This window comes from Pogoniulus pusillus, chromosome 8 (genome assembly GCF_015220805.1).
Source record: "Pogoniulus pusillus isolate bPogPus1 chromosome 8, bPogPus1.pri, whole genome shotgun sequence".
NCBI lineage: Eukaryota > Metazoa > Chordata > Aves > Piciformes > Lybiidae > Pogoniulus > Pogoniulus pusillus.
In genome coordinates this window covers 37,827,651-37,839,546 of record NC_087271.1, presented here as the reverse complement: position 1 = coordinate 37,839,546, position 11,896 = coordinate 37,827,651, and the positions used below count along the sequence as shown (strand labels likewise).

The 11,896-nt window shown below is 47.3% G+C and overlaps 1 protein-coding gene across 2 annotated transcripts in view; it reads left to right on the top strand.

Moving 5' to 3' along the window:
- The first annotated feature begins 949 nt into the window (after window positions 1-949).
- Window positions 950-11,896, top strand: part of DHX9 (DExH-box helicase 9) — a 35,911-nt gene continuing 24,964 nt past the window's right edge. The window contains exons 1-7 of one of the 2 annotated variants that reach the window (XM_064148087.1): window positions 950-1,139; window positions 2,853-2,993; window positions 4,036-4,147; window positions 5,128-5,240; window positions 5,637-5,782; window positions 8,799-8,845; window positions 11,292-11,425. In XM_064148087.1, coding sequence (XP_064004157.1) covers window positions 1,029-1,139; window positions 2,853-2,993; window positions 4,036-4,147; window positions 5,128-5,240; window positions 5,637-5,782; window positions 8,799-8,845; window positions 11,292-11,425 — 804 coding nt within the window. In that variant the 5' untranslated portion in view covers window positions 950-1,028. Of the gene's footprint in view, window positions 1,140-2,852; window positions 2,994-4,035; window positions 4,148-5,127; window positions 5,241-5,636; window positions 5,783-7,773; window positions 7,836-8,798; window positions 8,846-11,291; window positions 11,426-11,896 lie in introns of those variants that run through there. The other variant, XM_064148088.1, reaches the window with a different exon arrangement.

Genomic DNA, 11,896 nt, shown 5'->3' with positions numbered 1-11,896 from the left:
GATGCTCTAGAGAGTGACCTGAATGGGCTGTATGGCTGAGCTGAGGCTGCTGCGAGGAAGTTCAACAAGGACAAGTGCTGGGTCTTGTACTTGGGTCACAACAACCCTATGAGTGCTCTAGATGCTTCGTGGAAAAGGAGCCACTGCATGTGACCAGGTAGCCAAGAAAGCCATCAGCCTGTTCTGGATCAGAAGTAGTATGACCAGTAGGGAGGTGATTTTGCCCCTGTACCTAGTTCTGGTACAGTCACACATCAAATAGAGAATTTAGTTCTGAGTCCCTCACTACAGAAGGGTATTGAGATGCTGGAATGTGTCCAGAGATGAGCAACAAAGCCGGTGAAGAGAACAGGATAGGAACTGAAATTGGGAACAGGGAACGGAGGTTGATTAGCCTGGAGGAGGCTGGGGGAGGCCTCCTGGCTCTCTACAGGTCTGGAAGGGGGTTGGAGTCAGGTGTGGGTCAGTCTCTTCTCCCGGGTAACAAGCGATAGGGTGCAATGGCCGCAAGTTGCACCAGGGGAGGTTTAGGTGGGACATGAGGAACAAAGGGGTTGTCAAGGCGTGAAACGGGCTGCCCAGGGCAGTGGTGGCATCCCCATCCGCGGAGAGGTTGAACAGCCGTGTAAATGTGGTGCTGAGGGACACGATTTAGTAGTGACCTGGCAGTGCTGGTGAACAGCTGGCCTTGATCTGAAAGGTCTGGTCCAAGCTAAACATCCCCACGGCTGGGGGTGAGCGTTCCCATCGGGTGCGCGTACTCTGCGCCCATCTCCTGCTCTGGCTCCGAACAAGGGCGGTGCAGCCCCAGCAGCCCCCGGCGCTCCCGCCCTGGAGCTGCAGGCGCGGCCGTTCCGCGCCCGGCTCAGCCTTGCCGCTCGGCCGGGCCCGGGGCCGGCCCTGGCCGCCGCCGCTGCGCATGTGCGCGGGGGGGCGGCGGGGGGGCGGTGCTGCCCGCCGCTAGGCCGGCGCCGGGAGGAGCGGCAGCGGGAGCCCTTCGCTGTGCGTCCTCAGCCGCGGCCGGAGCCATGGGGGACGTGAAGAACTATCTGTACGCCTGGTGCGGGAAGAGGAGGCTGATGCCGACCTACGAGATCCGCGCCGGCGGCGGCCGCAACCGGCAAACCTTCATGTGCGAGGTGCGGGCCTGCCGCCTGCCGGCGTCCCCGGGGAGGGCCGCGGCCTAGGCCTGCGCGGGGCTCCGGGGCCTGCTGTGGGATCGGGGCCTGCTCGGGGGCCGCGGCGTGCTGCGCCTTCTGGGCCTGGCCGAGGGCTAGGCGGGGGCCTGGCGCCTGCCGGCGGCCGGGGGCGGTCAGGCCCTCAGCGGCAGCAGCCTGGCAGCCGCGAACGTGGGGAGCGCTTGGGGAGGGCAGCTCGCCGGAGGCTCAGCCATTTTGCAGGCGAAGCGTCCGGGCCGGTTGTGCCTGGTGATGTAAAACTCATTGGGTGGGTTTGTGAGGGTAGAGCAGCCTGCTACAAAGCTCTGGCACCGAGGAATCGGTTTTCCTCGCCTGTCTTCTTCTTTGTTGTTAAAATTACCAAGAACGGGCCCAGTGTGTCACCAGCAGCTTCCATCCCCTCTTCAAGTTGCATTGCAAGGTATTAAAATTCCTGTTGCGTTGGCCTTTGCTGTGTGCGATGCTCTAACAGCGCTGCTCCTGGCACCAGATGCTGTGGGTGTGCCAGCAGAGAGCTTTCAATTCGGTCTGCCTCCGACATCTCTGAGGAGGAGCTGGCAAGGCCCCGTATGGAAGGGCTTAGTTTGTGAAGGTTACCATAGCTGTGCACTAAACACCTTGAATTTGTTGCTGTACTCTTCCTCCTCCCTTCTTCTTCCCCGGCAGTAACAAAGCTGAGAAGCACGAGGATATTTAAACAGTTTAAAAGGTATTCAAACAGGCATTGAGTAGTACATGGGGGAAGTGGCAGTGTGAACAGTTACCTTGTTCTGGTTTTTATGTGTTGATGCCGTATGAGCATCTGTAGAAGCTTAAGAGATTAAAGGATAGGTCACACCAAAACCTTCTTTTTTGGAGATTTCACAGTCTCAATAGCACAATTGTTTGCCTAGCAGGATTACCACTGCCCTGCTACATTCGATAGTCTGCTGGAAGTGGAAGCTCATGGTGTGGATGGAACCTGTTAAACACAACATGATCACAGTGGTGTCAGCCACTGCTGTGATTCAGTACCAAAGGACAAATGCAGTCTGGCATTAATGGTGGCTGGGGCTAGCTGGAAGGTTACATGCAAGCCTGCTTCCTTCTGTTTTTTTAAGAGCAACTAGCCGTAGTTGAAAACTGCTCACATGGTCAGCAGGATGAAGACTGAAAATCAGAAGTGCATCAGTTAATCCCTGCTTTAGCAGGGGGGTTGGACTAGATGTTCTCCAGAGGTCTCTTCCAACCCCTGCCACGCTAGTATTCTGTAATAAGTGAAGCTGAAAGAGAATGGAGTTACTAACTGTGAATACAGAAGAAGGACAAGAACTGTTTGATACAGTAATGGCAGAAAAGCATGTTGTAAAATGCCTGCTTAGTCTGAATTTCCAATAAACTTGCTATGACCACGTTTGGCAGCAGCCAGATGGGTAAATTGGCAGGATATAAAGTTGCTGCTCTAAAGCTTGCCTCCAAGTTGATGAAATCCGTTGCATCTTGCTGGCTGTAGTAACACGATGCTACAGCAGAGGATGCACCATCTCACTCCTGTCCCTTGGTGTCTGAGGGTTTAAGGTTAAGCAGCTCCTGTATTGTACAAGAAGCAACTGAAACCTGGTGTTTCAGTCAGTATTACTGGTTTTCAAGACCCTTTCACTTGTATGTGCCAAACCATTGTGTTCTCATTTGCAGGTTCGAGTGGAAGGCTTCAACTATGTTGGCATGGGCAATTCCACCAACAAGAAAGATGCGCAGAGCAACGCTGCCCGAGACTTTGTCAACTACTTGATTCGTGTGAATGAAATGAAGAGAGAAGAAGTCCCTTCATTTGGAGTAAGCTTCTCTTTCTCCTTTCCAAAAGCTAATCTTGCAGTGCTGTCTATCCAGTTGCATGTTATCCCTAGAGTTCAGTCTGGTAACATGTGGGGAAGGCAGAACATACAGGACTTCTGCTTGCAGTGCTGGAAAGCTGGAGTGCATACAGTAAATGTTATAGGGAAATCTGGTTAGAACAGTGGTGTGTTGGTCTGTGTAACTGGTGAGACTGGGGAGAATTCAGAGTCCCCATGCTATGTGTTACACACTCATAAATTCATAGAATGGTTGGGGTTGGAAAGAACCCTAAAGATTGTCTAGTCCCAACCCACTTGCTACAGGCAGGGAAACCTCCCACTAGATCAGATTGCTCAAGGCCTCATCCAGCCTGGCTTTGAACATCTTCAGAGAGGGGGCATCCATAACCTACCTGGGCCATCTGTTCCAGTGTCTCACCGTATTAGGAGAGAAGAGCCTTTTTGTAGGACCCCATCAGGGATATCTCTGTATGGGATAAATAGTGGTAGCAGTGTCCCTGCCTTGTTAGATCAGGTGAAGCCCCGTGGTAAGTGGGCCAGTACTATTTCTGAGATACACCATGTTGTGTTGCCAGGAAACAGGTGTGGATGGATCCTAAATAGGTATAACATGTTCTGTGTTTTGAGTATAGCAGAGGTAGTGTGATCAGGTAGTTAAACATCCACATCTCAGAATGGGAAGAATTAAAATTGTAAAGATTAGCCATGCATTTGTCCTTTCCTGAAGGTGTTAATGTCTTCTGATAGCTTTTTGTGTGGGGGGTGTGGTTAGAAAGGACATTTGAGTTCCAATGGATATATGATAGGGACCATTACCTGTTGTTTTTCCCTGGGTGATATTACAGTTGCTGCACACTAATAGGTCAGGGCTTCTTGTTAGAATCAGTTTTTAAAACAGGTTGCAACTGGGAGTAGCTATTGCATAATGATCTTTAAATTGCCTGAACAGTTTTCTAGCTAAATAGTGAAAAGACTTTATTCTGTCCAAATATGCTGATATTTTCCTTCATTCTCCCTTCTAGCCAGCAACTGGTGATGCCCCTGATGGAAATGAAGCATCCGGAGATGCAACTGGGTCCAGTTCTTCTTTAGGTGGACCTCTTCCTCCCCACTTGATTCTAGAGGCAGAAATAGGTAAGACTCTGGAAACTAACCTACACATACGTGGATGTCATAGATGCATAGAGATTTGAGTGTGGGTTTGACTCCAGAATAGCCTCATTCTACAGACAGAAAACAGTCAAAAAGTCAGTGTACTTTTGAGGCAGAGGTGTGGGTGACTGCATGAGATCTGAAGGACTGGTCATGTCCTTTCAAGATTGCCAATTCAATTGCCAAGAATATAGATTCAGAGAATGGTTTAGGTTGGAAGTGACCTCAAGGATCATCCAGTTTCAATGCCCTGCCATAGGCTGGGACACCTCCCACTAGAACAGGTTGCTCAAGGCCTCATCCAGCCTGGCCTTGAACACCTCCAGGAAGGGAGTATCCACAACCTCCCTGGGCAACCTGTGCCAGTATCTCACCACCCTCACTGGAAAGACCTTCTTCCTAACATGTAGTCTAAATCTCCCCTCTGCCAGTTTCAACCCATTCTCCCTTGTCCTGTCATTACAAGACCTTGTCAGTAGTCCCTCCCCAGCCTTCCTGTAGGCCCCCTCCAGATCCTGGAAGTCCACTATAAGGTCTCCTTGAAGCCTTCTCTTCTGGCTGCAGAGCCCCAACTCTTGTAGCTTGTCCTCGTAGCAGAGCTGCTGCAGCCCTCTGAGCATCTTTGTGGCTCTCCTCTGGACTTGATTTAGCAGTTTGGTGTCGTTCTTGTGTTGGGGGCTCCAGAACTGCACACATTACTCCAGGCGAGGTCTGTGAAAGCCAAGGGGGAGAATCCCCTCCCTTGCCCTGCTGGTCGTGATTCTCTTGCTGCAGCCCAGCACAGGGTTGCTGTCTGGTCTGCACTCACACTGCCAGCTCATGTTGAGCTTTCCATCAACCCAGAGCCCCAAGTCCTTTTCTTCATGGCTGCTCTCAGCCATTCCCCACCCAGCCTGGAGCTGTGCATGTTCTGGGAGAATTAATTTCCTTTCATTTTGTGTTTTTTTTTCCCCATGTGGTAGGCAATGGCCCGAGTACAGCACCTGGAAACTCTGGCAATCGTGAAGCTCAGTGGGATCAGGGTGCAAATATGGGTGATTACTATGTCAAGAGAGAGGATCAACAAGTGCAGGCAGTAAGTTATTTTGTGTAATTCTTTCCTTAAGCAGATACTTTTTTTGCTCCTTTTTATTTGTTACCAGCATTTATAATCAAGCCTGCAGTTTTCACTTGATATTTTGCTGTTGGCTGTAACTTAAGCTGCAGATTTGCCCATTGGCTTGGAACAAAGGTTACTTGTTCAACCTAAGAACAAGAGAAATCACTGTGGATGCTGTGAATATCCAGCTGGACAGACATTATGTTGTGAAAAGAGGGAAATACTGAGGAATTTTGGCAGTTTTCTGTAATGAGGTCTTAAGTATTTCATAGCATCTAGATAAGTGATTTCAAACCCCTCTAAGAATATTTAAAAGTTAAATCTACTACAAACAAATACTTTCTCTTTTTGTTCCCCTTCCGTTACTCCTAGGCCTCAGAGTCAGAACCAGACTCAAATGCTGATCTTCATGGGAACTGGAACTTGGATAATGCCAAGGCACGTCTGAACCAGTATTTCCAAAAGGAGAAGATTCAGGAAGAATATAAATACACTGAAATGGGGCCTGATCACAACAGGTTTGGTTGTTTTAGTCACCTCCTGCATGTCAAGTTTTAGACACGTTTTCAACGACAGCAATAATCACACTTAACTTGGACTGCTCCTTAGTGCCCTGTGAGAAACCAGTGTTCTTTATCAGGGCCACTAAAAGCCCTACATTCTGGAGTAGAGCTTGATGAGCCTTGCTGCTGAGATCTGAGTGACTGAAGATTTTGCTGTCTGATATTTCCATGGCTGTGCAGCCTTGAAATGATTGCTGTGCTAGCTCTTAAGGTGTCATTTTGAGTGGAAACAGCACTCTGGTCATTGTGTGGCTGCAGTTGCCTTTGAACATTTGGAGTAACTCCAAAATGTGCTTCTGTAGAAATGTGCTTTAAGGACATTTTATTTATTTATTATCATTATAATCAGCTTTTTTGGTTTGTTTTTGGTAATGGAATCTTCTACTGGAAAAATTAGTTTGGCAGAATCTTCCCAAAGGAGTTTTGAAACTCCTAAATTCCAGTTGAAACCAGCTGGATATTACTTTTTTTTGTCCTTTATTGACTTTCTGCCTATTCCATCAGCAAAACTGCACGTGTTCCTGCCAAATGAAATAACACATAACAGATTGTGCAGAAAGGATTGGTCAGTTTAGGGTTTTTACCTCTGCTTGGAATAGTCTTCACAAATCATTACTGGATGAGGTGGTAGTCTTTCTTCTGAAATATAATTGAATGTTCTGCTCAGGAATAATGATGTGCTGCTGGATTCTTGATGTTGAGTTTTGCTGGATTTGTGTTATGAAAGCTTGTGTTCTGTGGGAGTTACTGTTTTTGAAAGACAATTTTCTTACTGCAGTCTTCTGTGAGAGTCTCAATTGCAGGACTTCTGATATTCTCTTCTTGTGGAGGTTTACAAGCACTTAGAACATCAAAAATATATCTATTGGTGTCAGAAAGCTCTGATTTCTCATGCAAAACCTTTCTTTGAGTCACTTCATCTCCATTTATGTCCTCAAGCAAGGACATTTCTTTCCCTTAAATGAGGAACAGAAATTTGTTGGTCCAGTAGTAGGAATGTAGAGTTCTTGAGGGCTTCTTTTCTTCTGTGACTCTCAAGATGATTTGTGCAGCTCATTTTGCTAGGCCTTCTTCAGGTAAAGTATTAAGCCCTGTATGTTGAAACCCATATCAGCTTGGACAGAATGAGATGGCCACTGATGACAGTATGTTTCTCAGCCCACTTGCTGTTCTTCCAGAGAGCATTCAGTTCTACTCCATCCAGGAGACCTTGTGTGAAGTGCTCTGGATGGAGTAGCAGAAGGGGGAGCTAACAGTCTGCTGCAGATGATCCAATAAGCCTGAAGCAATCCATGTGTGTTCTGGTGCTCATTGAGAACGAGCAAACTATTGGATTTAATCCTTTTGGTGTAAGAGGAGGCACATCATTTCAGATGATTTTGGAGTTTTGAGGACAGTGGTATATTTGGTTGGGGTTTTAAAAGAAATACCAGTTGCATGTGACTTACCAGTCTGATTATTTTTTGAAAGTAATGATCTTTATAGCAAATATCAGCCTTGCTCTCAGAGCTTTTTTAAAGGAGGAACTTTTTTTGCTGTCAAAATGATGATACAAGAATTCAGTAATTACTAGAAAATTCGAATTTGGAAACTTGGTTTTAGTTAAAAGCAGGAGAGCATAAATTGTCAATATAAACCTGGCTCTCCTGCTACACACAAGTGTGAACTAAGTATTAGGGGATGGGTCATGGCCTTGCTCTTTTGGGGTTCCATCAGTAGCATGGGATGCCTCTGCCTCCTTATGTTCCTACTGAAGATGGTAGCAGCGAGCGACACCAAAGATCTGTGCACGTTCACACATGGGCTGCTGAGGCTGTGCTAAGCAATCACATGGGATTCTGCTGCCAACTGATTTCTGGTGTTGCTGTTCTCCCCTTAGGTGGAGGAGAATGAGATTGAATGCTGACTGTAGGCCTGGCTGAGAAACATACTGTCATCGGTGCCTTAGTTGGCTGTTGTGTCCCTGAAAGCCAGTGGCCTTTGACCCATGAAGCCACTGTGCCTGAAGGTCAGTTCACTGCTAGTACAGGAAGGAGTTCTAACTTGAAATTTAAATCCCTCACTTAACCTTTGTTTGTTTGTTTGCTTACAGCAAGAAATGAAGGCCACAGATGCAAGGCTCTGCCTGCAGCTGTGCTGGTGCCAAAGCATAGGGATCTCAGTCTGATAAAACCCAGTCATACATCTTGAGTTACATTTGCCAGTTTAACTGCTGGCTTATGAGAATTCACCTTTGTTTTCTAATCTGTGCAAATACATACTCTGTCATCCTTGAGAACATGGAGCTTGGTTTCTGTTGTTCTCTGCTGACCTATGGCTTTGTCATTGTTTTAAACTCCAATTAAAAGAGCAGGTGACCTTTAAATCGATTGGTTATGTGCCTACTGGGCAAACTTGCATTTGCTGCACGGAGTTCCTTTGGGTTATGTGCTGCTCCCAGAGAATGGCAGTGAGGGCTGCATGAAAATTCAAGTATTCTGGCTCCTTCTGTGCAGATATGTTCAGTGGTCTTTGACAAAATAACCTGGTTTGGTTTGGTCTGGTCTGTGTTCTGAGCTGGCCAAATGTGTAGCAGAAGCCAGGGCAGCTGTACGTTGCATCTGAGTTAATAAACCCAGGCTGCTGGTGGGTTATGTTAGTATAATATGGGATAGCTAATGGTGCAGAGGGTTGCACGTGGATGTTACTTTAACTTACTATTTGCTTTACATCTGTGGTCTTAGCTTGGAGCATATTTCCTAAAAATGGCTTTAAATTTCAGTGCTGAGGAACTTTTGTAGGACTCAACCAGATCTCTTGGTGGCAAGTCTGTTACCTACTAACTTATAGTTAAGGGGGCTAAGCCCAGTCACGTTCTAGCTTGGTGATTGATGAGTTGAGAGTTTCCAACTGAGGACATAGTAATCTTTGCCTAGAAAAATTGTGCCAGCTCTTGATAGTTGTACCTTTGTGTTCTTTCTATCTCTTACAGGAGCTTTATTGCAGAAATGAACATTTATGTGAAGCAGCTGGGCAGAAGTAAGTGTTTCTACTTGGTTTTTATCTTAGGAAGAGATGAGTATTGGTACAGCTTGTGGGTACAGACTTTTGTAATTAGATGTTGGAGTCAGTTGCAGTGTGAAGGTTTGTGTTTGTTTTCTCATGTGAATTCTGTGTGCTGTGCATGTCACATTCTACTGTTTATCTGTTATATGCTTCATTGACCTTTTTTCTCTGCAGAAAGAAATGCTTGTGAAATACAGTAAATTTTGTTAGTCCTAATTACTTGTTCTTCTCATGTCTGAATGTCTGAGAAGGCAGGTGTCTGGTAGTTCTTGGGTAATAAGCACATTGTCCATATCATACCCATTTTTATAGAGCTTGCTGTGAAATTTGTGTGATGTTGCTGGGTGGTTTGGGATGATCACATTCCTTAGACACTGATTGCAGAAAAAACTTGATAGGAGCTCCCTGGGAAGTCAGTAACATTACACAGTGAGTGTGAGTCAGCTGCTGAAAGGACCTGCCTGGATTTTTTTGTTAGAACTCTGAATTTCATAGAGTCTTAGAACTGTTATGGTTGGAAAAGTGCCAGATCCTGCATCTGGGTCGAAGCAATGCCAAGCACAAATCCAGGCTGGGCGGTGACTGGCTGGAGAGCAGGCCTGAGGAGAGATACTTGGAGGTGCTGGTGGACCAGAAGCTCAACATGAGCCAGCAGTGTGCACTTGCTGCCTGGAGGGCCAACCAGCTCCTGGCCTGCATCAGGAGAAGTGTGGCCAGCAGGTCAAGGGAGGTGATTCTCCTCCTCTACTCCGCTCTGGTGAGACCCCACCTGGAGTACTGCATCCAGTTCTGGAGCCTCTATGACAAGATGGATGTGGAGATGCTGGAATGTGTCCAGAGAAGGGCCAGGAGGCTGCAGCAGCTCTGCTATGAGGACAGACTGAAAGAGTTGGGGCTGTTCAGTCTGGAGAAGAGGAGGCTCTGAGGTGTCCTCCTTGTGGCCTTCTAGTATCTGAAGAGAGCCTTCCAAAAAGCCTGGAAGGGACTTTATAGAATATCAGATAGGGACAGGACTGGGGGAATGGAGCAAAGCTGGAGGTGGGGAGATTCAGCCTGGCTGTGAGGAGGAAGTTGTTGATCATGAGAGTGGTGAGAGGCTGGAATGGGTTGCCTAGGGAGGTGGTTGAGGCCCCATGGCTGGAGGTGTTTCAGGCCAGGCTGGATGAGGCTGTGGCCAGGCTGATCTAGAGTAGGGTGTCCCTGCCTATGGCAGGGGGATTGGAACTGGCTGCTCCTTGTGGTCCCTTTTAACTCTGACTGATTCTGTGAAATGACCACTAAGGCCATGGAGTCCAACTATTGACCGAAGACCACCAATGCCATTAAACAATGTCCCAAGCTACCATGGGCACACGCTTCTTGAAGAGCTCCAGGGATGGTGACTCCACCATCTCCTTGGATAGCCTGTTCCAATGTCTGGCCACTCTCTCAGTTGATAAGTTTTTCCTGATATCCAACCTAAACCTTCCCCAACACAGTCTCAGGCCATTTCCTCTCATTCTGTCATCTGATACTAGGGAGAAAAGACCAGTCTGCACCTCCAACCTCCCCTCAGGTAGTTGTAGAGAGCAATGAGGTCTCCCCTCAGCCTGTTCTCCAAACTAAACAACCCCCATTGCCTCAGCTGCTCCTCTCTAGACCTGTTCTCCAGACCCTTTACATTGTCCTTTTCTAGGCATACTCCAGCATCTGAATGTCCCTATTGGAGTGAGGGGCCCCAAAGCTGAACCCAGTACTCGAGGCGTGGCCTTACCAGTGCTGAGGGGTGATCACTTCCCTGGTATTGCTGGCCACGCCACTGCTGCTGGTGGATGTCTTGGCTACCTGAGAACACTGCTGGCTCATGTTCAACTGGCTGTCCACCAGCACCTCTAGATTCTTTTCTGCTGGGCAGCTTTCCAGCCACTCTGCCCCAAGCCTACTGGTGTTGGACCTGGCACTTGGCAGTGTTAATCTTCATTCCACTGAACTCAGCCCATCAATCCAGCCTGTCTTGGTCTCTGCAGAGCCTCCCTACCCTCCAGCAGATCAACACTTCCATTCAGTTTAGTCTTTCCTGCAGGCTTACTGAGGGTGCACTTGATTGCCTCATCTAGGTCATTGAGAGGAATATTAGTGAGAACTGTCCCCAGCACTGAGCCCTGGGGAACACCACTTGTGACTGGCTGCCTACTGGAGTTAAGTCCATTCCCTGCCACTCTTTATCCCAGGCCACCTAGACATTTTCTTAAGCAGCAGAGTGCCATCAAAGCCATGTGCAGCCATTTTCTCCAGAAGGATGCTGTGGCAAACAGTGCCAAAGATCAGTGAGATTTGAGACTCTTCCTGTGGACCCTGCCCAGTGCATTTCAATGCAGTACCTTGTGTAGAAGCTGTTTGACTACTCAGCCAGTTCAGCTCTAAACTTTGTGTGCTGCAGGAATTTTTGGTCGTGAGCATGGATCAAACAAGAAGCTGGCAGCCCAGGCCTGTGCTCTGTCCTTGGTTAGACAACTCTACCATCTTGGTGTCATAGAACCTTACTCTGGACAGACAAAGAAAAAAGGAGAATCGGTGAGTTTGGTAGGAAGGTCAGAAATTGCTGCTTTCATTTGAATAACACGAGTGCTCCCTTGTCAAGGTTGACTTAGAGTTTGCTCTCCACATTTAACAGATTTCAAGTCCAGCATGATTTTGATTCTTTTGGAAATACAACTTAGTGTATGTGTGAATGGAGCAGTAAACTAGTTGTGCAGTCTCTGAAACGGGATTGGTACCAACTCTTTCTTGCAGTGCACGTTTTCTAGAAGCTTAATTCTCTTTGTGCCTTGTACAGTTCTTGGCTGTTTGGTGTCATTCTGTGGCACCTGGCTGTTTTATTTTTTTTTCTTCAGTTACAGATTTTTAGACTGTTTACCTCTGAAATTAAACTCAGAGGTTTCAAAATATTTTAGATTCCTTTGGGATGAAAAGTGGCCAAAATGTTTCAAGAATGTGAATTTTGAACCCACTGTTTGGGTGGAATTATGTGATGGTTCAATATGT